Source organism: Rhineura floridana, chromosome 15 (genome assembly GCF_030035675.1).
Source record: "Rhineura floridana isolate rRhiFlo1 chromosome 15, rRhiFlo1.hap2, whole genome shotgun sequence".
Taxonomy (NCBI): domain Eukaryota; kingdom Metazoa; phylum Chordata; class Lepidosauria; order Squamata; family Rhineuridae; genus Rhineura; species Rhineura floridana.
Window position 1 is genome coordinate 13,459,832 of NC_084494.1, and position 27,818 is coordinate 13,487,649.

Below are 27,818 nucleotides of genomic sequence, written 5' to 3' on the forward strand. Positions count from 1 at the left end.
TCCTATTACTTTTACTTGATCTCTCAGCGGCTTTTGATACCATTGACCATGGTATCCTTCTGGGCCAACTTGGTGAGATGGGTATTGGAGGCACTGTTTTACAGTGGTTCCGATCCTATCTCCAATGTAATTTTCAAAAAATAGCATTGGGTGATTATCTTTCGACTCCCTTGCAGTTGTGCTGTGGAGTGCTGCAGGGTACCATCTTGTCCCCCATGCTGTTTAACATCTATATGAAGCCCTTGGGAGCTGTCATCAGGAGATTTGGGGCGAGGTGTCAGCAGTATACTGATGATACCCAGCTCTATTTCTCTGTGACCTCTGAATAAGGAGAGGCCGTGCAAGCCCTGAACCGCTGCCTGGACTTGGTGGTAGGCTGGATGAGGGCCAATAAACTGTGTCTGAATCCTAGCAAGACGGAGGCGCTGTGGGTTGGTGGCTCCCGAGTTCAGATAATTGGGTCAGTTGCCTGCTTTGGATGGGGTTGTACTCCCTCTGAAAGAGCAGGTCCGTAGGCTGGGGGTGCTCCTAGATCCATCTTTGTCGCTAGAGGCCCAGGTGACCTCAGTGGCTAGGAGTGCTTTTTACCAGCTTCAGATGGTAAGACAGCTGCGGCCTTTTCTGAACCAGGATAGCCTGACCACTGTTGTCCACACACTGGTAACCTCCAGGCTGGATTACTGCAATGCGCTCTATGTGGGGTTGCCCTTGAGGTTGGTCCAGAAGCTGCAGCTGGTGCAAAACGCAGTGGCGAGACTGCTCACTGGGGCAGGGTATTGCCAACATGTCACCCTGCTGCTGAATGAATAGCACTGGCTGCCCATTTGCTACTGGACCAAGTTCAGGTTTCTAGTTTTGGTGTACAAAGCCCTATACAGCTTGGGATCAGGATACCTGAAAGACTGTCTTATCTCTTATATACCCAGTCGATCACTGCGCTCTGCAGGTGAGGGCCTCCTGCAGATATCATCTGATCAGGAGGTCTGTTCTGCACAACATAGGAAATGGACCTTTAGTGTGGTGGCACCTACCCTGTGGATCTCCCTCCCCTTAAATATTAGACAGGTGCCATCTGTGTTGTCTTTTCAGCGCCTACTGAAGACCTTCCTCTTTCAACAAGCCTTTGAAGTTGAGACCTTATCCCAGTCTGCGTCTGTGTTGGAATTGCTTTTTAATATGTTTCTAAACTTTTTTTAAAAAAACAATGTTTTTAACCTTTTTTTAAAGATGTCTTGAAAGCTTTTAAAAAATGTTTTTAAAGATGTTTTAATCTATTTTAAAGTCTGTTTTTATGATGTTTAGTGCTTAGTGCTTTTGTTTGCTGCTCTGGGCTCCTGCTGGGAGGAAGGGCGTGATATAAATAAATAATAAAATAAATAAATAAAAATAACAGCCAAAAGGCATTCCTCTGAGACTTACATGAACAAGGAGCACTATCTGCCTCTGACAGTTGTGGTAGACCATAGCTTTCAGTGGCTACTAGCCACCATGGCTATGTCCTCCCTCCACAGTGGGGGGCAGTATGTGTTGGAGTAAACAAATATTGCATGGTCACTTTAAGGGATATTTGGGGAATGTCCCATGTACCTGTTTACCATGATGTAACTTCCTAATGGGTGGGGTTTAGTCTCCTGACTTCCTCCTCCTTTGTCCTGGGGGATTTTTGAATATTCTCCATTTTTGCTGATCTTCCTACCTTTGAGAGAGGCCGCATGGCATGATGCTCTCTCTAAGAGCATCATTACAAACACCAAGATGGACTGAGACTTCTGTATTTTTTCTTTCTTCTAAGCTAGAGCCTATCTTCTTCTGAACATGTGAAGAGGTTGTGAGTAAACATTCTTTTCTTTTACCTAAAGGATTGTGCCTGTTGTTATTTAAACCCAGGGAAGGTGGGCTGGTTTATATTCTCATTCTGCTACTTGTATTTTTACAACTCTGCTAAGAAATAGGACCAACCAAATTAGTTCCTATTTCTGTGTGTATTTTTATAATACCGAACAGTATGCCCCTGAGTGTTTCAATTTGTTAGTGGTCCAACGCATGTATCGGGGCACACTCTAGACCTTGTTTTTGCTACTGAGCATGGGGAAAGTGATCTGGATGTGGGGAGTTTCACAACACTCCCTTTGTCATTGACAGACCACTGCTTGCTGAAGTTTAGACTTTCAGTAACCTCTTCCCTCTGCAAGGGTGGGGGACCTATTAAATTGGTCCGCCCTCGGAGACTAATGGATCCTGAAGGTTTTCAAAGGGCTCTGGGGGATTTTCCGGCTGATAGGACTGGCGCTCCTGCTGAAGCCCTGGTCGCTCTGTGGAATATGGAGATGACCCGGGCTGTAAACACGATCGCTCCTGCACGCCCTCTCCAGTGTAGAGCTCATACAGCTCCATGGTATACTCCGGAGCTGAGAGCGATGAAGCAAGATAGGAGGCGGCTTGAGCGGAAATGGAGACGAACTCCCGATGGATACAATTATGCGCTGGTTAGTGCTTCGACTAAGCTCTATGTAGGAGCGGTCAAGGCAGCTAAAAAACATCATTTTACTGCCACTATTAAATCATCTCTCTGCCGCCCAGCGGAGCTATTTCGAGTTGTCCGGAGGCTTCTTCATTCAAACCCTCCGGACACAGTGGAATCATCGGAGGCCCGCTGTAATCAGTTTGCCGATCACTTCCAGAATAAGATCTCATGTATCCGCCGGGACCTAGACTCTCAAGTTATAGCAGTTGATCCTAGTGAGATGTCCGGAGCACGGTCTTGTCCTGTTTTGTTGGATGAGCTCCAGTTGGTTCAACTCGAGGACGTGGACAAGGTGCTTGGACAGGTACGTGCAACCACTTCGGTACTGGATCCTTGCCCCTCCTGGCTGATAAAAACTAGCAGGAATGGAACAGGTAGCTGGGCCAAGGAAGTGATAAATGCCTCTTTACGAGAGGGAGTGGTCCCGGGCTGTCTGAAAGAGGCAGTGGTGAGACCACTCCTGAAAAGCCTTCCTTGGACCCAGACAATTTTAACAGCTACAGGCCAGTGGCGAATGTTCCATTCCTGGGCAAGGTCTTGGAACGAGTGGTTGCTGGCTAGCTCCAGGCGCTATTGGATGAAACCGATTATCTAGATCCATTTCAATCGGGTTTTAGGCCCGGTTTTGGCACCGAGACAGCCTTGGTCGCCCTGTACAATGACCTATGTCGGGAGAGAGACAGAGGGAGTGTAACTCTGTTGATTCTCCTTGATCTCTCAGTGGCTTTTGATACCATCGACCATGGTATCCTTCTGGAGAGTCTCGCGGAGTTGGGAGTTGGAGGTACTGCTTGGCAGTGGTTCCACTCCTACTTGGTGGGTCGTCTCCAGAAGGTAGTGCTTGGGGAAAATTGCTCGACACCACGGGTTCTCCAATATGGGGTCCCGCAGGGGTCAGTTTTGTCCCCCTTGCTTTTCAATATCTACATGAAGCCCTTGGGAGAGGTCATCAGGAGTTTTGGAGTGCGTTATCATCAGTTTGCTGATGACATGCAGCTCTACTTTTCCTTTTCATCTTCTTCAGGTGAGGCTGTCGATGTGCTGAACCGTTGTCTGGCCGCGACAATGGACTGGATGAGAGTTAACAAACTGAAGCTCAATCCAGACAAGACTGAGATGCTGTTGGTGGACGGGTTCTCTGATCGGATGGTGGATATATACCCTGTCCTGGACGGGGTTACACTCCCTCTAAAGGACCGGGTTCGTAGTCTGGGAGTCTCTTTAGACTCTTCCCTCTCACTTGAGGCTCAAGTAGCCTTGGTGGTTAGGAATGCGTTCTACCAACTTCGGTTGGTAGCCCAGCTACGTCCCTATTTGAGTAAAGAGGACCTTACATCAGTGGTACATGCTCTGGTAACCTCACGTTTGGATTACTGTAATGCGCTTTACGTAGGGCTACCTTTGAAGACAGTTCGGAAGCTACAACTAGTGCAAAATGCGGCGGCCAGATTGCTGACAAGGACCAAGCGGTCTGAGCATATAACACCTGTTCTGGCCCGCTTGCACTGGTTGCCAATATGTTTCCGGGCCAGATTCAAAGTGTTGGTATTGACCTATAAAGCCTTATACAGTGCGGGACCATGATACCTTGCGGAACGCCTCTTCCGATATGAACCGGCCCGTACACTACGTTCTGCTACGAAGGCCCTCCTCCGGGTTCCAACTCACAGGGAGGCCCGGAGGGTGGTGACAAGATCTAGGGCCTTCTCAGTGGCGGCCCCCGAACTATGGAACAGTCTCCCCGAGGAAGTACGCCTGGCGCCGACTCTGCTCTCTTTTCGGCGCCAGGTCAAAACCTTCCTATTCTCTGAAGCATTTTAAGTTAAATTGATTTACTTTTAAAAATGTTATTGTATTGGATTTTTGATTGTATTATTTAGTATTATTTTGTTATTTATTGTATTTTTTATGCTCTTTTATGTTCACCGCCCAGAGAGCTATTGCTAGTCGGGCGGTATATAAATCTAATAAATGAAATGAAAATGAAATGAGTGGCAGTTACTGGGAAGCGCAAGTGGGGAGAGTGCTGTTGCCCTCAGGTCCTGCTTGTGGGGTTTCCATAGGCATCTGGCTAGCCACTGTGAGAACAGGATGCTATTATTTGATAGGTCATAGGTCTGATCTCGCAGGGCTCTTCTTATGTTCTCAGTCTGCCTAAGTCATGCTGAAATGAACAGAAAAAGGCAAGAGTCTGGTGAATCATGCTTTTAGGATCAGTCTGTTGCACCCTAAGATTCAGGTGGCACCCCCAAATCTTCCACCTGAGGTAGCTTCCAATGCCTCATAAGTAGGTCAGTCTCTGAGTTATGTCCATCATAAGTCAAGAGTAGACTGGTTGAAATGGATGGAAATGACTGTATGCTACCACACCAGGTTCCAAGTTCTTGTGTTAATTCACAAAGCCCTAAACAACTTGGGCCCAAAGTGCCTGATCACTTACGCTCCACCTCATTCACTGAAATCCTCTGATGGGGCACTCCTGAGGCTCGGCTGGCTTTCACTATGGACCGATTGGGGGTCGTGCCCTGTGGAGCTCTATGCTTCTAGAGATCCAGTGGAAACCATCTTTGCCTGCTTTCAGACGCTGACTAAAAGCGGTGTTACTCAGACAGGCCTTTGCAACGTGATTTTTTTTTTAGTATGCAGTGTCTATAGATGTTTGCACGTTGTTGTTTTATTGATGTTTTTATTAATTTTCATGTGGTGTACACTGCCTTGTACTTTTTTTAAGTGAGTGTGGTTTATAAATATTTAAAGCAATAATAATAAAAAAATTAGGTCTATTAATTTATCGAGGTCTACCCCGAGTATGACTTATGTTGGATACAACTATATGTTTCAAAAGTTAGCAAAATGTCAAGGGTCCAGCCCTGAGGACAAAATGGGTCATCAGAAATCTACAGTCACTTCCAGAAAATCTGTTTATAGAGCATTCATACTGATTTGTTTCCACTCAGTATGTAGTGAGGTTAAATTATGTCAGCTACTCATTCAGCATTCTGATTTGTTTGCAGAGAGGTACAGTAAGGGTTGAAGGATCTGTCGATTTCAGTTCTCTCTGCTTCTCATTTTTCCAGTCTTAAATTCAGTTCTCCACTTTTTTGCAGCAATTTGCGATTTTTTTTAAAAAAAATCCTCACAAAACTTTAGCATTTTAGTGTGAATTTCTCAGAATAAACATATTTATAGGCAGTTTTGACTAATGTAAACATTTTTGCAAGCAATTTTTCCTAATATAATACATTTTGGTATGTTACATTCACTAATATATTCATTTCTTATGCACACTTTCCCCTAACATATGCACTTTCATAAACATTCTTTGGTTGGGGAAATGCATCACAAAATTCAGATACATGCGGATTTCAAAAGATGGTCCTGCTTCAGCTCCCATTTTGTTTCGGGAAGTGCAAATTTGTCAGATTTGGCTTTAAATGCAAACTGAATTGAATTTCTCCCCCGTTCTTACAGGATGGTTATACGGTGTTGCATCAAGCAAATATTATCCCATGCTGTCCACTGCATTTTCCTCTCGCTTTCCTTATTGCAAAAAGTCTGATTTTTATTAGGGAAATGGTTTTGTTGTGGAAGAGAGCCAGTTCAACTTCATTTGTACACCCTGAATTTGCCAGCATGTGACTGAATCCCACCCAAAAACAGTGACAGTCTGAAAGTGCCCTTTCTGCCATCCTGTGCCACACAACATCCCAATGTATTTCATATTGGAAACAGATCCACCCTCAGATTTGAGGCCAACGTGCTTCCTCTTCTCCTTTCTCTGCCCACAAGGGGAGGAGCTTAGCAGCCTTTGTTTCTGGTTTCTGGTACAGCCCAGAGTTACATCTGAACACAGCCTCTGTAATGTCCCTGTCTTTTTGTTCTATGCTAAGGTTGGACTTGTGGAGCACAAGCCTCAACATGTTTGCTCAGGAGGAAATCCCAGTGTGTTCAATGAGTTTGACTCTCTAGCAAGTGAGATTAAGACTGCAGCCTCATGAAGGCACGAACAGCCTTGTACCTCAGGATTTCCAAGAAACTCCCAAATTAGTACAGTTTTGAAATGGCTAAAATCAATGCCGTTTTTAAAAGTGCAATCTGTCATCTTGATTCAAAATGGCATCCAATTATATCCAAACATTGACAAAAACCTGCTTCTTGATCCCAGGAACCATCCTGCAACATTTGGCTAAAATCAGAGCAGTTTTGAAAGGTGTAGTCTGCCTTCTTGATTTAAAATGGCATCCATACGTATCCAAACATAGACAAAAACCTGCTCCTGGCTCTCAGGAACCATCATATCTTAACAGATGTCCAGATGCATAGTGAACAGACATACATACATAGATTGACAAACAAAGAAATTTTCACAATAAGTAAAAAAATGCTAATAAATTAGATTCTTACCTGGGCCAGGTATATCTTTGTGGAATTTATCACCCACCCAGCGGCCTGTGTTCGAGACGAAGACGGCACTGGAGATATAATGTTTGGCAGGACCATCATAGTCTACTATTTCATACTGGCCAGGCCCAGGTGAAGGGGGGCTCTTGGGACGAGGGGCAGCTGGGGCTGAGAAGTTCAAGCCATATTTTCGCCTGTAAGAAAGAAATGGAGACACTGTCCAAACTGACTTTGGCTTGGAATTGGACGTGGCCACCTTCAGGTTGAGTTGTGGCCTGTGGCCACAATCCAGCACAGTATTAGCTGTGGCCATCGATAACACAACTGGACTGTGATTATCACATTTTCCCAAGTAGCGTCACTTCACGGTGTGTTTTGCCATTGGGTGAAAAATGTATGCTGAGCACGGGGAAGGGTGGGAATTCAACGGGAGAGCGTCTGCTTTGCATGCAGAAGGCCCCTGGTTCAATTCCTGGCATCTCCAGGCAGGACTGAGATAGACCCGTCTGAAACCCTGGAGAGCCACTGCCAGTCAGTGTAGACAATACTGAGCTAGATGGACCAATGGTCTGACTCAATATAAAGCACCTTCCTGCGCTGTCTGTGTTCCCTGCCTTTGTAGCTATATCTATGCTGGATAAGGGACTCTGCTTTGCTGCTTGGCTTTTAGGCTAAAGCAATGGCTTTCAAACTTAATACTTTATATTAGGGACACTTTCCACATTGGCATGTCTGCTGGGGAACATTCATGCATGACAAAGGATTCCAGGGGAATGTTCTCGGGTGCACACTTTTTTCAGAAGGGTCAATGGCGAGGCCTATGGGGGGCTTCATTTTACCTTGTGTGAACTGAGAATGTGCACTGGAAGGAGTCAGTGCTCCGCACAGGGGCACAATGCAACGGAAGATTGGCAGTGGTAGCCCAACAGGCTCTTGGCAAAGCTGGATCACCATTATGGGTCTTCTAAATCAGCACTGGGGAACCTCTTACCCGCAGGCCTAATTAGGCTCGCCAAGCAACACAAACTGGCCCCACACTTGATGTCATGTACATATGTGACCGTGCGTGAGGGAGGTTTTGTTGGTGGTGTTGCTGTTAGATTTATGACCTGCCTTTACCTGTATGCTTTGATTTCAAACCGCGCAGGGGAAAAACAGGTCACCTGATATCATTTTGACATCAGCTGATTGACAGGTGGGTTGCCCCACCCATCTATCCAATTTGGCCCGCCAGCAGGGTGGCAGGGTAGGGGAGATAAGGATCAGTGCCACACCCCTGCTGTAAACTGAGGCACCTTTCATTCATTTCCAAGGCCTTTGGAGTCCTCTGGTGTGCCATTTTCAGTACTCCACCTCCATATAATGTTTTCCACCTTTGTTATGCCTTGCTGTAACTGTACCAGTGTTATCATAAGTACAGGGCACGTTTGTTTAATAAGGGATTTGGCATGCATACCTAGCACATGGGCCCATTTCATTATTCATGCCAAAAGTCATTCAGTGTGTTGAACCAGTGAGCTGAAATACGAGGGCGGAAAGCCCTCTGCAGCCCACATCAAGAATTCTTAAACTCTATTCATGGAGAGGTATTTGGGGCCATCTGCAATGCCCCCTCGACTCACAACCTTCCCACACTGAGCAGTGGACAGTGGCAGCTGGCCCATTCAGGCAAATGGGGCACTGCCCACCAGCCTCAGTCTGGTCTCAGCCAGCCCCCCACCTGCTTACTCAAACAGGCTAGCGAGGGGCACTTCCTGTCAGCTTTCTCCTCTTTAGTGCCACTGTTGCCTTGTAGAACTCAGCAGGGTGGAGGAATTAGTTGGCTTTGCCTGTCACTGCCTCTGGCTCCATCTGCTTTCAGCTCCCTGCCCTCCACTCTACTAGTCTCAGTGGGTGCACCAGCTTCCAGTGAGGTGAACAGGAGCTGTAAGCACATTCAGCTGAACGTGCTTACAGTCCTCCCAGCAATCAGGAACCTTGCGCGATCATGATTCCCAATCGTGGCGAGGACTGTAAGCGTGTCCAGGCAAATGTCTACAGATGTCTACAGTCTGGCAGACCCCCTTCAGCTCTTTCTACTCAATGGTGTATGTTTGGAGGGGTTGGCATGAGCAGCCCTGTGACCCTCCACCACTAAACACCTGGAGAGTATCTTAAGGACTATCTGATTCCTTATGCTCTGCTTCAGTCGCTGAGGTCTTCCGATGGGGCATTTTTGGGGGTCCCACAAGCCCCTGAAGTTCAGTTGGCCTTTACCAGGGGCTGAGCTTTCAGTGTGACATCTCTTTTAGTCATCCCTGCTCATTTTTAGATATCTTCTAAAAAAACTATATTATTCTTACAGGCCCCTTTCAAACCTAAGATTCTTTGCCAACCAGCTTTTACTGATGTGTCATTTGTGTTTGCTGTGTTTTTTAGGTTGTATGTCGCCTTGTGATATTTTACATGACAGTGCTGTTTAGCAATATTAAAAAAATAAGAGAGTTGATTATGTTCACCTGAAAAGAAGGAAGGCCGTGTTGAAAGATGTGACAGTTTTGATCAATTGTTCCAGACAAATAATCGCTTGCCATCTAAAACATGGTGGGAGGTTGGGAAGACGGCACCTCTTCACCCTTCCAAAAGGATGTGCAGCTTTCCACTTTGTTCTATGTGCCATATAGGGGTGGAAAGATCTGTCAATTTCAGTTCTCTCCGTTTCTAATTTTTCTTATCTTAATTTCTGTTCTTCACCTTTCTGCAGCAATGTGTGATTTTCTTTAAAAAGAATCCTCATGAAAATTCTTCAGCATTTTAGTGTGAATTTTTCCTAATAAACACATTTTTGCCTGTAGTTGTGACTAATGTACAAATTTTTGCAAGCAATTTATCCTAATGCATTTTTGTATGTTATTTCCACTCATATATTCATTTTCACGCACACCTTCCCCTAATGTATGCATTTTTGTAAACACTGGTTGGTTGGAAAATTGCATTGCAAAATTTGGATAAGTGCAAACTTTGAAAGATGGCTGTTTCAATTCCCATATTGTTTCAGAAAGTATATGCAAATTGGATAGATTCAGCTTTAAATGAAAACTGTATTGAATTTCTCCCCCATCCCTAATGCCAAGGAATCCCCCCCCCTCCCAATGTATGTGCCATGGAGTCTCTGGGCCTTGCACAAGTTTCCTGGGCTGCATTTGAGGGATTTACCAAGACTAAACTGGGAGGGACTCGTTGAAATCCAAGGGACACACAATTGCTCATCTGGAACAAGTCCATGACTCTGCACCAGATGTAGCTCTGGCCTCGGACGCATTAATCACCTTGACATAAATGGGAGTTGGATTGGCCTCTAAATGCTGATAGTTCTGGTATTTTCTGCCAGCGTAGATGGATGTTCTTTGCCCGTCAGGTTTGATTTACTTCTTCCCTAGTCCTGTTGGTTTATTACATGCTACCCAGCGCCAGCTCTCCCTCCCTCTTCCTCCACAAAGCTTGCATTAAAACAGCATGAGATGTAGTAAAGATACCCCTGACCGTGTGCAGAGAGCTCTAGACTCGCATGGGTTTGGTAGTAGGGGGAGGGGAAGCTACAAGGAGTAATGGGCAAGAATTTAGGGGGTAGATCTTAATCTTATCTCAAGCAAAATGACATTGCTGTTTACAGTATGGTCACCATAAAATTGACTTAGTTGAGTAACTGGCTGATTGTTAGATTTATTGGACCTTGAGGCTGCTATGGGGGAGGAAGGGCTGTGTATGAAGGGGGAAAGTGGGATGCTTCCTACAGATTCTTAAAGAGGAGGTTGAAATGAATGCAGAATTTATCTATATTAAAAGGTTTATTGGAAGGGGAAGTTCTCCAGTAGGCTCTGAAAAGACAACAGAGATGGCGCCTGTCTAACATTTCACAGGAGGGGATTCCAAAGGATAGGTGCCACAAAACTAATGGTCCGATTGCCATGTCTCTTTTATTTGAGAATTTAGTGCTGATAAATGATGACTGGCTCATACATGGGCCTATCCCAGATGTCATGTAGTAGTTAGAGAGCTGGGCTAGGATTAGGAAGACCCATCCTGGGAAGACCCAGGTTCAAATGCTCAGCCATGAAACTCACTGGGTGACCATCTCACAGGGGAGTTGTTTGAATAACAAGAGTGGGGGGAGAAACCTTTAGGTGTGCTAGCTGCCCTGAGAGTTGTTGTGCTGGAAGTTTAAACAAATAACAAAAAAGGCAGGTCTCTACACTACAGAGCTTAGCAACACGCCTTATATTGAGATAGATCACTGGTCCACTTAGCAACTCAGTACTAAGTGGCAGTGGTTCTCCAAGGTTTCAGACAACCAGTACTTTCCAGCCCTACCTGGAGATGTCAGACAACATTTCCTCATCCTATATTACTTAGTAAGGTTTACAACCTGCATGGCTGTGGCTGCATTCACACTTGGGATAGAAGGATCTGTTAGTTTGGGTTCTCCTAGTTTTTCCTTAAATTCAGTTCTCGTTTCTGCAGCAATTTGCATTTCTTTTTTTAAAAAAAATCTGCATGAAAATTCCTCAGCATGGTAGTATGAATTTCTCCTAAAAAGCACATTTTTCTGTTTTAGTTAAAACTGTCTTCCAAGCAATTTGCCCTAATATAATGCACTTTTGTATGTGGTTTTCACAACTGTATTCATTTTTATGTGCACCTTTCTCTAATTATTGCATTTTTCTGAACATTGTTTGGCTAGAGAACTACATTGCAACTTTTTGATAAGTGCAAATTTCATAGGGTGGTTCTTTCGGTTCTCATATTGTTCCAGGAAGTATGAATTTGATACATTCAGCTTTAAATGTGAACTGAATTTAATTTCTCCCTCATCCCTATTATACATTTAAAGCATATTCCCCCCACCGTCATCAAAGAATCCTGGGAACTGTAGTTTACCCCCTCACAGAGCTATAATTCCCAGCACCCTTAACAAGCTATAGTTCCCAAGATTCTTGGCGGGAGAGGGGGATGTGATTTAGGGCATACAGCTACCTAAATGACTTTTTCCCCTCTTCACCACAACAATATTATCTGATGAAGAGAGCCCCAGCTTTTAAAATGAGTTGGGACTTGGTATTTTCTATCAGAAAGAACTTTAAGACTCATTCTGTTTCTATTATCACTTGTGATCATGCAGACTCATGTTTTTATAGAGAAAGGGAGTTGGTGACACTAAGTGAATTTCTTTTAAAGTGCAGTTGTTCAGAACTCACAGGCCAGGGAACTTTCTGGATGCCACTACTGGGACTCCAGCTGGCTGCTGATAGGCTGCTGGCCCCGGGCTCAGCGTTTCTGTCTTGGTTTCACGGCTCGTTTTGGATCTGAAGCAGGACACCAGTATTGCAGGTGACTGCCGTATGACGGAATCTTTAACTCGGTAATGACCTAAAGTTTAAAAAGAAAAAAAATTGGAAATACCAACACCAAAATTGACCTAGTCAAGTTCTAGTTGCAGTGGGTTGAAATCAGTGCATGAGAATCTATTATTTGGGACTGAAAAGCCTTATTATCTTAGGGAAATGAGGGTTTTTTAAGACCCTGGATTAGTGAAGACTGCCAAACTTGCTGTTCAGGAGAGGGAGAGCATGCCTATCTTTTTCAGAGTATTATTTCAGCTCAGGTTTGTAAATAGCCTGCTCCTGGCAAAGACTTGCCTGCAGGCTTTCTGATAGGGAAACATTTGCAAAGTGGAAGAAAGTTGTTTCTTCCCACCCACCCCTTTTCAGGTCACTGATATGTCACAAATGATGTGTGGGCAGGTGAGCAAGACATAGTTTTTTTGTATAAACCGGGCTTATACACTTGGAAAAGTGTGGGGGGAGGGGGGAAACAACCTCCCTTCTTCACATCATTACATAAATATACATCACATAAATTACATTGATTTATTTTTCTTAAATGTTCAAATAATATGCTTAGGTCACATGCAGCGTGGCAAGATTTTGTGCATCAGCTGTTAGCTGTAGGAGAGTGATGAAGGAAAAATAATAATAATAGCTAACTTTTTGGGGGCTTTTTGCCCACTGGGGTATTTACATAAGAGCCATATTATTTCATGTTGCAGCTGTATGTTTCTTTCTCTCTCTAATGTTGATATGCTTTTATAGTTTTTAAATATTTTATAGTGCTGGTCTTTGACTGTCATAAATGATTGACTGATCAGCTGAAATAATATCCTTGACAAAACAGAGAAATCATATCAGCACTGTAAAGATAAGGACGCCCTCCCTCCTCCCTGGAACACCTTTTATCACATAACTCTCATCAGTCACCTCTTCATGGGCAAGGCATACATTTGCTCCAAATAACAAAACAGTAAAATCAAAGGTTTTAAACTATCCATAACTCTTTAAAAGGCTTTGGGACAAGGCAATCATACTGCCTCCTGCTGTAAAAGAAATAAAAGGCCGCCAGCTTGCCACAAAATTGTCTTTTTGAGTCTTTCCTTTAGGCATAACATAGCTTAGTCATGAGTTTCTCCAGCAAGGCAATTTCCCATAGTTTTTTAATACCAGCAATCCACCATCAGTTATGCATTTGATTTTGGAGACATCCACTACTTTTTTAAAAAGTTCTTTTGCAAGGGCAAAACATCAGGACTACTTTCACCATAAGGGAGAGAGAGCTGTCAGTTGTCGACTGCCTGTGAGCATTAAGGATCACTAATGAAGCAGCTGAGATGGGGCATGGGGAGGCATGGTCGCCCAACAGAGAGGCTTTTGATCACACAGTAGGGCATGAGGGGAAAAGGAGTACAGAGGGGAGTGTGGATTGTTTTGTTTTGTTTTACCTGTGGGCATTGTCTTTCTTTAATTCAGTGCTGGCTGGTGCCCACTGGGACTGGTGGGGCGGAAGGCAGGACGCCCAACAGTAGTGGAACCAGAGCCAATGGCAGGAAGAGCCAACTAAATCTGGTTTTGTCTCCATCCTCCTCCTCCCTGCTGAGTTCTACAAAGGCAACCCTGACGCTAAGGAAGAGGAAGCCAACAACTCATAGCACCCCTTAGACTGGTTATAAGTAAGGAGGTAGGCAGATGTGGGCTGGAAGGAGGCAGACTGAGACAGGTGGGACGGTGCCCCACTTCCCTTAATAGACCAGCCTCCACTGCTTTAATCTTAATTTATTATGCTGGAGGGAATTTTATTTTTATTTCTTTTGGTTTTGCTTTGGCTTTGGCCACTCCACCTTTGCCCCGCCCCCCAGAACGTGGCCCTCAGAAAGTTGGCCACATTTGAATCTGGCCCTCGGGCCCAAAGAGGTTCCCCACCCCAGCTTACAGGGAGAAGGCACGTGCTCCTTGCTACCGAGTGACAACGCTCGTTTCGTTTTAGACGAAAACACCGATTTGGCGCCAGTGGTGCGGTTTTGCTTTCCATTGTCTACCGAGACCTGTAAATGAAAGTAAGGGTTTTGCAGTGAACTGGCCCTTCCAGCAGCCGCTTTAGTAAAAAATAAAATAAAATAAATGCAGATGTTAAGTCTGTCTACTTTCAACATAACGACATTTGCTATGTTGTCACCACCATGCCTGAAATGTGGCCTATGAATGGGGCATGAATGCTGCTACGTAAATTTCAGAAGCGATCTGGCTTAACCGGTGATTGACCAGTAGCTAATTTGGACAATTCCCCCATGATGACATGGCCCTTGAGGCACAATCTGGTAAAAATGTCTCCTGAACAACCCATTTCAAAACCAGTTGTTCTACAATTTTGTGTAAGTACAGAATTGGGGGGGGGAGAGAATGGGGCAGAATCAAGCATTTTGAGATTCACAGCCATTTCTTTTTTTAATGGAAGTTTCTAGTCTTTCTAACTGCACCAATGGATGTGAAAGCACGGCCAGTCCTACCATTAGGCAGAATGAGGCAGGCATCTCAGGTGCAGGTAAGGCAGAGAATGATGCTTAGGTGTTGGAGGACGCCGCCTCACCTGGTCTGCATCCCCTAAACTAGCCTGCTGTCTTTAGATGTGGTGGAGAAATAAGATTAGGCAGGCAGTCCAATTCGCTTTTGGACACAGAATGGGGCAGGCAGCAGATTGTTCTTTGCCCCAGACAGAAAAATGTCTTGAGGCCAGCCCTTTGTGTAAGTGTATGGACCACACCTGGTAAACTGAGGTTTTTCTTGATACATAATTCTTATTCCCACACACACATCTATACAGTCCTGCAAACAGGCAGTTAGTCAGTACAGGCAGTTTTAACTATGCTAAGAGCTCACTATCCATCCCCATCACTACCATTATTATCATTTCATTATTATCATTTCATCATCTTATACCACAGAGGGCTCAAGATGGCTTATAACACTATAAGGAATGCAGAGAAGTAAGATATAAAAACTACATTTATTTATTTATTTAAAAAATTTCTATCCCGCTCTCTCTCCAAAGGATTCAGAGCGGCATTTACAAAACAGTCATAAAACAATTAATATTAAACAACAAAATAAAACAGTATCTCACAATTTAAAAGCAGAACAAAACAAAAAGGTTTTCAGCTGCGGACGAAAAATTAAAAGGGAAGAAGAAAGGCGTATTTCTTGAGGTAAATTATTCCATAAAGTAGGGGCAATCACAGAAAACATCTTATTTCTAACACTGGACAGATGAATTTGGGAAAAAGGAGGAATGGTGAGGGTCGAGTCTAGGGCCGATCTCAAGAGCCGAGGGGGTTCATAAGAAGAGATCCGGTTAGCTAAATAAGAGGGGCCCAAACCATGTAGCGCTTTAAAAGTTAAAGTTAATATTTTAAATTGTATCCGGTAAGAAACAGGCAGCCAATGAAATTGTTGAAGGAGCGGTGTAGTGTGGGCTTGCCAGTTAGCTCCTGTTATCATTAAAACTGATGCTCTTTGCACCATTCTAAGTTGTTGCAGTATTCTTTGGGGGAGCCCAATATAAAGAGAATTGCAATAATTCACAAAATACAACCGAAAGCTATCACACTAAGTATCATAAACCAGGGGAGGGTGAACCTGTAGATTTCACTTTATAATCAATTCCTAAAAAAGAAGAGAAAAAAGGATTCTGGTTTCTGATCCATAAGCAGGGGCATCACTACCGGGGTGCGGAGGGTGCGGCCCGCACCCGGGTGTCACCATGAGGGGGGTGACACTCAGAGCCACCCCGCCCCGCGCCGTTGCCCGGCAAGGCTGCTCCAACTCCTCGGAGGCAGGTGAGACCGGGAGCAGCGTCGGCGGGGCGAGGGAGGCGTGCCGGCATTCCCAGGCCTTCTCCGGCTGGGTGCCCCTCCAGCGCGTGCCCTCCCAGGGGCATGGATGGGGTGGCTGGCCTCGAGTGCGTGCACGCGCAAGTCCAGCCACCTCATCCATGCTCCTGGGAGGGCGCGCACCGGAGGTCCGCACCCCCCCTGCACTCCTGCTAGTGACGCCACTGTCCATAAGTGATGTTGACACTAATGCTCTTTCTAAATGAATCATGTCTAGGTTCTCATTTGCCCATGACATCACCGGGAGATGAGGACCTAGTCCTAGTGCAGAGTTTCCCAAACTGTGGTACGTGGACCACCAGTGATCCACAGGCATCATTCAGGTGGTCTACAGGGTGTCTGTAAAAATGTGATTTAAAAAATCAGACAGCATCTAGAGCAGTGCATTACAATTACCACAACAGGCAGGAAAAGCATGAAGTGGTCCTCCAAGATCCTTAGCAATTTTCATGTGATCCGTGGGGGAAACAAAGTTTGGGAACCACTGTCCTAGGGGTTCTGGAGTCTCCTGCTGCCAGTGATATTCTTAAGGCTTCTCAGAGAATACACAGAGATTGTCAAGTAAGCCTTGGCCTGACTGGATCCATTTTAAGCTACAGTGAGACTTCAGTAAGTTCCAGTCTGGTCTAAAATGGATCCAGGAGCCCACGCCCCCAGATCAGCTGGCAATATCTGATATTACCTGATTTTAGCACATTGTGAACTTGCTCATTCGGAGGCTCAAAGTGACATTAGAGGATTCTCCCTTAGGTCATTCCTCCATTTCCCCCCCTTTCTAGCATTCTTACAACTTGTGCGGGTACTTATTTTTCACCTTGTAGCCTGATCAGCCCTACAGCAGATCACTTGTTGTTTTGCCCAGTTGGCATTAACTCATCACAGGGCCTTCTCGGTGGCGGTTCCTTGTTTGCAGAATGCCCTCTTTGGTGAGGTTGGTCTGTCTCCCTCATTATTAACTTTCAGGAGAAATTTAAGTGACATTCCTGTTTACCCAGCCATTTGATGGCTGAAAGATGCTAATTAAAAAATTAGCAACTGTGAGAGCATGTGATTGCTTTTAAATGTTTTCATTTTATTTTAAATTGTACTGTTTTAACTTTTTGACGTTTGGTGCCAGACAGCAAACCTGGGCCCTGCTTTCTTCCCATTAGGCCTCCCTTCCCCATGGCCATAAATTATTCCGCCTGTCTGCCTTTTGAATGGATCATTTCCTGTTTGGCTTCTCGGAAGGTTGCACATGATCTCTGAGAGTAAATCATGGGCTAGTGATTAACTCAGGAACATTCTTCTCAGGAGAAGTCCTATTTATAATATATTAGATATAACCTAATATTTTTATTAGGGTGGGGATGACAGACAGTAATAATGACTTGCAGGAGTAGGGAATGACTTTGGGGCAAAAGAAAAATGTGCTTGGTGTAAACTCCCTTTACTTCAGGGACAGGCTGATGAAGAAGTGGTGCCACCGGTCAGGCAACTCCCTAAAACTTTCACAGGGCATTTTAGGGCCAACACATAATTTCTCTCTTTTTTATTTTTTTTACATTTATATCCCACCTTTCTTCTGAGGAGCTCAAGGTGGTGTATATGGTTCTCCACTCCCTTCCCCATTTTATCCTCACAACAACCCTGTGAAGTAGGTTAGGCTGAGAGCAGAGCTTGGAAAAGTTACTTTTTTGAACTACAACTCCCATCAGCCCAATGCAGTGGCCATGCTGGCTGGGGCCGATGGGAGTCGTAGTTCAAAAAAAGTAACTTTTCCAAGCTCTGGCTGAGAGACAGTGACTGGCCCAAGGTCATCCAGAGAGCTTCATGGCGGGCAGAGCAATCTAACTCGGGGAAAGCCGGCACAAAGGGAGGTGGCGGAACTGGCAGGAAGGTCGTCCACGGCATCCAACTGCCGTTCGGGAGCCTCCGGGCTGGCTGAGTACTGGCTCAGCCGGGAGCTGCAAGCAGGGACAGGAAAGTAAAAGCCAGCTCTCACAAATACCCCTACCAGGGAATAAGTGCTCTCCACTGATTTCCATTGCAATTATTTTCTTAGACCAACCTTTTCCCCAGCAAAACTTTTGCCTGGATCGGGACCTGCAGGAGCACTCTGAACATTTGTTGGATGTGGCCTAAGTCCCCTCCCCCTCCTCCAACACGCCCACAGAACACTCTTTTTCAGGCCTTCCACCACCTCCTCTTCTGCTGGGCTGGGCTTTCCTGGTGGACCCCTGGCTGAACTAGCAGGGTCCTGGCTCTGCTGCAGTGAAGCTGGGATCAGGGACTTCTGCCAGCATAGCTTGGTTGAGCCGGGACCCTGCCAGCTTGGCCAGGGGTCCGCCATATCCAACTCCCCTCAGCCCAGGGTAAATAGCACTTGGATTGTGCTCTAAGTGGGGATTTTAACCTGGCTCAGTTTTAAACCACTGCTGCTATGATTATAATTATGATTATGTGCACATGCAAATTCCATCGCTAGGGCTATCTGGAAAGTCTAGGGCTCAAGCAATTATTTGCAGTGAAAAGTGAAATCCCTCCTACTGGCTTTAATGAATGAATGAATGGCTTTTGATGGAAATGGTGCGTGAATGAATATGACCAATGGGGGAAAAGTCACTTGCTTACAGGGGAAAAAAGCATAAAAACCATTTGTATCAACAGCTTTCCCCATTTTGCCGCTGGATCAAAGGAAACTACCTTACACTGAATCAAACCATTGGTACATCTAGCTCAGTATTTTGTGCGTGGATTTGCAACAGCTCTCCAGGGTTTCAGGCAGGGGACGTTCCCAGCCTTACCTGGAGATGCTGGGAATTGAACCCGGGACCTTCTGCATGTACTAAGCTACAGCCCTTCCACATTACAGCCCTTTCCTATCAGAGATTTTTTTCTATGTTTGCTAACAATTCTATCCTGATTCGCTTTTATCTGTCTGCACTGCTGCCCTCCACTTTCCCCTTCTCTCTAGACCATCTTACGTTGTATTGGTTGGGGGCTGGAGTGGATCTTTTGAAAATCTTCCTGGCAATTGGTTGCTGAAACATACTGGAATATCCCAAGCTAAAGTCTTGCTTGGACTGCAAGGTGGGTGGGAGGCTGTAGGCGTTTGCAGCGGGATAGCTGGGGACTCTCTGGCGAGCGATACGTGTGTCCTGGAAAGGGGGAAAAAAGCACGTGTTTATACTGCTGGCTCTCCTAAGGGAAAAAAGCCTTCTTCATGTCCATCTCTGATTTGTCTGCATGATCGGAGGTGTACCTCTGGGGGATGGAATGACTTGAAAATGTGGAAGCATTCCTTAAATAGTCAAGAACCCCATCACTTTCCAATTTTTCAAGAATTAGGTGTGGCTGGGTTTGCAATCTGCTTTGCACATATTATTGCCCTTATTAAAGTGCTTGAGAACAAGTTGCTGAAAAGTGGTATATAAATATCAGAAAAAAAGAAATATGTACAGAAATATCTACCTTTGGAAAGCCAGACGATGTTGGAGCTATCTACCACCCTGGAAGTATGGTGGGCATGGAAGAAGACCATAATGCTATGGGAACAACATCCTAGATAGCTGGTTCTCCAAAGTGGCGCCATCTTGTCAGGCAAGATGGTATTACCCCCACTACATTGCCAAACTTTCCCCCCCAATAAAGTTAACTCAGAATGAAATCAAGATTGAATCAATTAAATTTTTAACAGCATCATCTCTATCCCTTAGGAAAAGCTGTAGAGCTCAGAAGTCTGTCCAACATGACCTATAAATTCCATGGATTCCCAGGTTTGGGATCCCCACCACCCAATCTTTCACTGCCACCACCATATTCTCCCACGTTTTCCTTCCTATTTCAATCATAAAGAGGGAGAGAGGAGGGGAAGGATCCAAGAGAGAGTCTTGTTCTTAACATGTATGTCTCTTGAATTGCCCAAGATACACCTCTAAAGTGCTTGGGGGCTTTGTGAAGCTCCCCAGGTACAGACTGGCTTTCCTTGGCCTGCCCCCATGAATCACCAGATGGCCATCTTAACAAGAAATTGCCACCCAATTAGGAATCTGCTGTGATCCTAGCTGAGGTAGTAAAATAATCACAGCCTGATTTACCTCGTCATTTTCACGTAGCCACTTTTTCTTATGTGAGTGGTAATGCCCCATTTGGTGACAGGTGATATTTACCACATCTGTGTCAAAGCTTGAATATATTGTCTCTAAGGTGAGGTAAATATGAGCTATGACAGCTCATATTAATTCTTATAATATTGACCATGTTCAACTCAGGTAAAATCCTCTCAAAATTTAAAGAAGTTGACATACTAGATTGGTTAAGAGCATGAACTACAAGCCAGGGAGGTTCTTGGTTAAAATCTCACCTCAGCCCCTCATGGGCAGTATGGGAATAATGAGACAGGCCTACATTACAGGCTTGTTGTAAAGATAATAAGAACACAAGAACAGTCCTGCTGGATCAGACCAAAGGCCAATCTAGTCCTACACTCTGTTCTCACACTGGTCAACCAGACGTCCCAAAGGGACCCCACAAGCAGGACTTGAGCACAACAGTACCCTCGCCATGTGGGATTTCCAGCAACTTGTATTTAGAGGCATGCTGTCTCTGACAGTGTATCTATCTGTGCCCAAGACTCTTACCACCTTCAGATTTTTCTGTGGAAAGTAATGAAGGGTATAGGCTCAATATATATTATTTTATTTTATTCAAGGACTTGTAAACCACATCTGAGTATCATCAGTCTTAATTTGAGGAACAGCAGTTTAAAAAACATTAAAAATATACATTTTATCAATTAAAAAAATTGTATAGCAACCAGTAAAATATGCAAAGCCAAAAAGTGTTGATTTGATGGTCCATTTAAATGGGCCCGAGTGTCACTCTATCTATGCTTTGGAGGCCAGAACTGAGAAGGCCTGTTCTAAATTAGCCACCAAACAGATACTGGATTCTAAAATATTTTCTGTGCTAGATCTTAATGAGTGAGAAAAGCCAGATATGGAAGAACACCTCAGGTACCCCAGGCCTAGGCCATTAAAGACTTTAAAGGTAACCATCTGCAGCTTGTATTTAGCCTGGAAGCAACCAGGCAACCAGTGAAGACTGCAGTGGCTGATACCAGAAACCAGTCTGGTTGCTATATGTTGAACCAAACTGCAGCTTCTGAACAACCTTCAAGAGCATCCCCAGTATATAGAAACGTAGCTCTTTTATTGTTACCAGAGCAGAAGTTAATTTTATGGGAATCGGGCCTTAGTTAATACACATAGCCCAAAAAACAACCCCACCTAAGGCCAAGGTGGTGCAAATTTAGGCCTTAGGAATGAGCACTGTCTGCGCTAACCAGTGTACATATTTTAATCTCTCAAAGGTTGTTTTCCAGCGGAGGAGGAACAAATGCTTTTGGTCCTACCTAAACACATTTAGCTGAAGGGAGGCCTTCCCATTAATTTCTAAAGAATTTGCTTCGAAGGTTAAATTTGGATGGCATCCAAATTTAATGACAGCAGTCTATTGGTGGATGACTTAATTGTTATCACTCCATCACAGGCCTATTCCTGAAAATAGTAAACTTCCCCTTATAATTACTGTAGCTCATAAATAGCAGGAAAGGAAAACCCCTCCTTCTTAACTTCATTCATAAATATGTATAAACCTTACCAAGGAAGGGAAAAAACAGGTTCCTTTCCGGGACTGGGAGACGTTATTGAGAAGTGCAGATTGATGGGTGACATTATAGAATCCTGGACCTGGGTTTTCACTCTGGAAAGGAACACAGCGCAGGGTCATGACAAGGTGGAGTGCTGTTGTTGTTTTGTATATAAATGTTACTGATTTTCAAAAAAAGAAACACATGTAAATATACTCCGTGTCCAAACAGCATACGGAATAAAACATATCACAAAACTTCCCCAATAAATAATTAAGGGACCCAAGGCAGTTTGTTACAACAGGGATTTTTCTTGACAATGCTCACAAAATTATGTATTTAATTTAATTAAACTTTTTGATATAAAAAACCCTGTAAGCAGTGTACATAAAACAATATGTAACAATTATCAATGATACACAGATAAAATCAGCAAATATTTAAAACATATATACAAAACTAAATGCTTATTTATTTGTGGTTATTTGTTTGATAAAAGTTTCAAAGAGCAAGGAAGGACAGAAGGACACGGAGGGATTCCCAATATAAAACAATTATGAATAATACACAGTTAAAGGCTTATATCTAAATGGAAATGGACTGCTTTTAAGTCAATTCCGACTTATGGTGACCCTATGAATAGGGTTTTCATGAGGTATTCAGAGGGGGTTTACCATTGCCTCCCTCTGAGGCTGAGAGGCAATGACTAACCCAAGGTCACCCAGTGAGCTTCATGGCTGTGTGGGGATTCGAACCCTGGTCTCTCAGGTCATAATCCAACACTCTGATGTGGTGCTAAATAACTCATTCCACTAGTGCAGTGGTTCTTACCCTTTTCCACTGCCAGCACCCCTTGGATTTCCAAAATATGCTCCTGCACCCCCTGAAAAAATACCATTCATTTTTTAATTTTAATTTAATTTAATTTTAATGTGTTTCAGCCTAACTTAGCTAAGATAAATGACAGTTTTCCAAAATCTTTGGTTGGCCCTCGCACTCCTAGAAAAAGTGTCTCACACCCCCCGGGGGGGTGCACCCCAGGTTAAGAACCACTGCACTAGTGGCAGGAGGGATTCAAGTGCATACTGGAAGTATAGGTTTGTGCAATTGAAGTGGATTAAAGCATTCTGTTGCCCTAGCTCAACAAAGCCATTTAAAAAAAAAAAAAACCCTGACTTTTTGCAGTTAGGAAGGTAACACGGAAATGTGCTGAAAAGTGTCGGATTAATGGGAAGATGTGTAAACACCCCACAAGCAAATCAGGACAAATACTCATTGCTGTATAAATCTTTAAACTTGCCCAGCTTGGGAATTCCTTAAGTCCTCTTTGAAACTTTCTCCAGCCATCAGCCTTAAAATCATTGAATTTTGTATACTAGTTTTAAACATTTGCTGAGTGGTGTCCAGGCACTCGTTCCATTGTGCAAGGATTTACATTTGCGCAACAGAACTTTCCTCCCTCTCCTCCTCCCCACCGCGCCCCCTAAATCTGTTCTCGGGTTTACCCCCAACCCTCCGGGGCACATTTGGGGAGGGTGCAGGGCGTGCAGGAGGGAGAAGAAAGTTCTGTTGCGCAAATGTAAATCCTTGCACAATGGAATGAGTGCCTGAGCAGCATTTTTTTAAATAAAGTAACTATTTTTAAAAGTCGTGTTCACGGAACCCCTTGGAAGAAGCATTCTGCCTTCTCTCCTATGCAGTAAGGAGATCAGGGCTGGCTCAGGTGGCAGATGCTCAAGGGCAGGTGGCAGCAGCAGCCCCTAATGCTCCTCCTGAGTAGGGTTGCCAGGTCCATGGCCTGAGACTGGTCCTGTATCTTTAGGAGAAGAGAAAGTCAGCCAAGTGCAGGTGTTCTTGCAACTCTGTAATGGGAAAAACCACAAGGTGGAATCCTCCCTTCCCTCTGCACAACTTTTGAAGATACAGAAGACCTCTTGGTTGCCAGGCCCGGCCTCCCAGAGGTCTTCTGTATCTTTAAAAGTTGTGCAGGGAGAAGGGAGAATTCCACCTTGTGGTTTTTCCCATTACAGTTTTGCAAGAACACCTGCACTTGGCTGACTTTCTCTTCTCCTAAAGATACAGGACCAGTCTCAGGCCAGGAACCTGGCAACCCTATGCCTCAGTCTTTTCCCTCTGTTGCCGCATAGCCTCTCTGGGGCCTCCTAATCTGGCCTGCTGTCTCAGGTATGGTGGATCATACAGTGTTGCAGCATGATTCAACTGCCAGTCCAGTTGGCCTCTGGCAGAGGAATTGGGAGGGGGTGCCACCTTGTGCTTTGCCTCAGGCAGCATATCTTGGGCCAGCCCTGAAGAGTCTGTCTCTTCCAAGATGGCACCTGCTTTGTCACATAAGCACATCATTTGAAAACAAAGGCGGCTTTTACCCTTAGTAAATATGTCAAACGTATGCAGGTTTAGCCAACTATTTAAAGCTCACCCGGTTAATTGGCCAATATTTCTTGAATCAGGCCCTACTTAGGAACCCGTTGTGCACTTAAAGAGTCACAGGGAGGGCATGCATTCTCCTCCATCCAACAGCAGAGGGTACACGCATGACATGAGTGTGACCTCATGGGTGGAGATGCACACAATGGCATTATAATGTGGGCTCAGCACTTACCCTCCCATACGTTAAGCCTCTGGATGTTTTGCTTGTTTCCGTCAATTGTCACTGTACACTAAGCAGGCTCTCCTTTGCTTGTTTCAAAATCAAAATAATCTCATTTTAATGGGGAGTCTCAAGTTGCATGGCAAAGTGGGTCTAAATATGGAGGATTAGGTTTCCCTGGTGTCTGTGCAGCAGCATAGTGAGACGTAGGGAGTGCAAATCCATTGCATGCCTAATCCCACCTGAACATCTGATTTGGCCTGAATGATTTCAGCATGTGGGCAGAGTGTATTATTTCAAGGTGCCGCACCCCTCCCTGACTCAACTCTCCTTCCAGAACAACTTTTATTTTATTCCAGAAATGAGTACTGGGTGGGTTTTCTATTTATAGAATGAAAGGAGGCCAAACGAGCCTGCTGTCTAGAGATGACAAACAAGGCTTTGAAGCTGGGCTCATCACCAAAGAAGTGGACGCCGGTGGTCGGAGGCCGAGCAAAACAGTGAAGGTGGCCATCCGTGGCCTCATGCTATGCTTGCTTACTGAGAAACTAGTCACACTGTGTTCAACACGGCACAGGGCTGCAGCCTAAATAAAACCAAGTTAAACAACTTCTGTTTAGGTTTCTGGTCTTTCACGTTGGCCTGATTTGCACAACATGATAAACCAAACTATGGCTTCTGAGACTGTGCAAACATGTGAGCTTCTGGAAAGGAACTCATAATAACTCCTTTGCTTCTCCCGGGTCCTGTTTGCTTCCCTGCCATGCTCAACAAAGCCAAGGAACTGCATGGTTGAGCTCTCTCCTCATTAACCATGAGCTATGGTCAAGAATGCTTACATAGTGGTTAGACTATGGCTGTGAACACACTAGTCACCTACAGCAAAGCGTTTCCATTGGCCACACCTGGAGGGGCAATGGGTCGATCTGCCAATCAGCTGCAAAATCTCTTTGAAGCTGCATTTTAAAACAATGCACTGAAGCTGATCCCACCAGGTTTTACAGCAAAAAGGGGTGGTGTTTTAGTAGCATCGTGTTCCCCCGATTTCAGAAAAGAGAGATGAAGACGCTCTGGAACTGGCAGAACAGTAAGCGTGTCTCTACCCTATGTGCAGTCTTGACTGAGCAGTCATTCTGATTTGTTTGCAGGGAGGTTATACAACAATGACCATCCATCCTGCTTTGTTTACAGGCTGTTTACATGTCTTCCCATTAGTCATTTGTTCTCCTGCACTTTCCATTGCATTTCCCCATCACTTTCCAAACCGCAGAAATGCCGAGTTTTGCTTTTTAACTGGATTTGTTGCATTACGGTGACAGAGTACTTTAATTCATTTTAATTCTGCAAACCTAACGTTCTGGTATCTGCTTGCATCCCTCTCACAAAATAATGACTATCTGGTGGAGACACCTATAGTTTGACTTTTTGTGTCGTATGGTCCAGCCCATTGATTTATTATCTCCCTCTCCCACCCTCTTTCCCCCCCTAAGAATAGGTCAATGGCTTGTGCTCTGAAGTCTACGGTGCACAACTTGGCTTTCTTGCAAAGGGTGGGATGCAACGCTCCATTTCCCCTCCTTGATACATGTGAAGAAGCAAATGTTCTCCAGGGATAATCTAGAGTTTGCCAAGCCCTTTGTATTCCTTGTGGTTTGGCTAGCTGCCTGCTGGAATTATGACACAGGAAATTCTCGGGAGGAGAAAGGAGCATATTGTGGAGACTTTTTCAAAGGTTGCCCCTTCTAACTTCCATTTTAAGAACTTAGCGACAGCTCTCGGCTAATTGGAAGGGAGGGCTGGGAGCCAGCATGGTTCTTGAGAGTGGAGGCAGCTTACATCTCTAGCTATAGCTGGAGGAAGGTGGTGCTGGACCCAGGAAGTAAGGGAAGGGAGTCTGTTGAGTCTGTTGCTAATACCATCTATAGGCCAGGCACCCTGGGATCCATGTTGCACATTATGGATAAATAGTGCGTACTGTCAAAGTGCCATATTGTAAATGCAGTGGCGAGCTTCAGCCAGTCATCATGGCTCCCGCCTGCAAGCACACGTGGGGAAACAGACCTGTGCTGCTGCATCAAAATGTGACAGCATTCTTCTGCATGTACCTACACTCTTATACTGTAAAAGCTGAAGCAGTCCAGAGACACAGTCCTGGCAACCATTCAACATTTCTCCTCTGGAGGTTTGTCAAAGTCCTAGCTAGAGCACAGCCTGAACACCAAAAAGTCTCATCTTCTCTCAAATGATTCCACCCATTCTGCCTTGCTTCCTTTTATCTGCAGATTCCTCCTAGAATGCCTATGTCAGCGGTGCAGAACCTCAGGCCCAGGGGCCAAATGCAGCCCTCCAAGCCTCTCTACCTGACCCTTGGGACTCGCCCCAGCCCACACCCCTCCCTGGCCCTGCTTTGTGCCCCAAATGCTTTTGCCTGGCTGGGGTGCGTCCTTCAATTCTGACAATGCTTTGTGCTTGTCTGGATGGGGGATAAAGAGGGGTATGTGAATGTTTGTAAAGCTAGCCTCCTATACCAAGGTAAAAATGTACATTCACTGCTTCACCCACTTCTGCCTCTGGCCCTGCCCATCAACGGCATGTGGCCCTCGGAAGGTTGTCTAGACGGGAATGCAGTTCCCTAACCCTGACCTATCTAATGCTCCCTCCCATTCTCCATACAAATTCACTGCCCCTCAGAGGCCATTGTGTACATGAAGGCCTTTAGCTGAACCCCTAGTCCGCAAACTTGTTGTGTGATAGAAACAGCCATGCTAGTTTATTCAGGGGTCTTCCATGTTTCCCCTCTGCTGCCTTACTCCCCACGCTCTGTCATCCCAGACACATTTTTCCTAGCCAGGTTCCAGTATCAAAAACAAGTGGGACTAGAAGAAGCGAGGTGTGTGTGTGTGTGTGTGTCACTTTATATGTGAATCTATCAATCTATTAAATATTTTATATTTATTTACTGGCATTTATAGCCCACCCTTCACCATGCAGTCTGAGGGCAGATTCTATACGGCTCACTGCAATCAAACCATATAATGCACATCAAATGGGAGGAATATTCTGGGAATGTATATTTTATCATTGTCAATCTTGTTTAGATATCTATTTGGACATATGAACTGCATATATTAACATATGTTTAAATTAGGAGTGTAATCAGTCAATCCTAATTTGTACACCTATATTAATGTGGGCTGGCATGGGCTGTATCTTTTTTCTTTCTGTTATATTTGCAGCTTATATCTATTTACAGTATTTTGTTTTTCATTCTTGAGTGACATATTGCTCTTCAATCTGAGTCTATTGTATAGATTAGGATATTATCCCTAATGTCGATTAGCCATTTAAGCTGGTTAGTAACGGTGGGGCATTTATTTAGTAGGAATGGGAAAGATTCCCT

The 27,818-nt window shown here is 44.7% G+C and overlaps 1 protein-coding gene across 1 annotated transcript in view; it reads right to left on the bottom strand.

Moving 5' to 3' along the window:
- STPG1 (sperm tail PG-rich repeat containing 1) overlaps positions 1-27,818 on the bottom strand; it is a 52,356-nt gene that overhangs the window by 13,829 nt on the left and 10,709 nt on the right. Inside the window, exons 4-8 of the mRNA XM_061597123.1 lie at positions 21,822-21,923; positions 19,145-19,318; positions 14,225-14,336; positions 12,160-12,331; positions 6,929-7,119 (exon numbers count right to left, since the gene is read on the bottom strand). Of these exons, the coding sequence (XP_061453107.1) occupies positions 6,929-7,119; positions 12,160-12,331; positions 14,225-14,336; positions 19,145-19,318; positions 21,822-21,923 (751 nt within the window). The remainder of the gene's footprint in view (positions 1-6,928; positions 7,120-12,159; positions 12,332-14,224; positions 14,337-19,144; positions 19,319-21,821; positions 21,924-27,818) is intronic.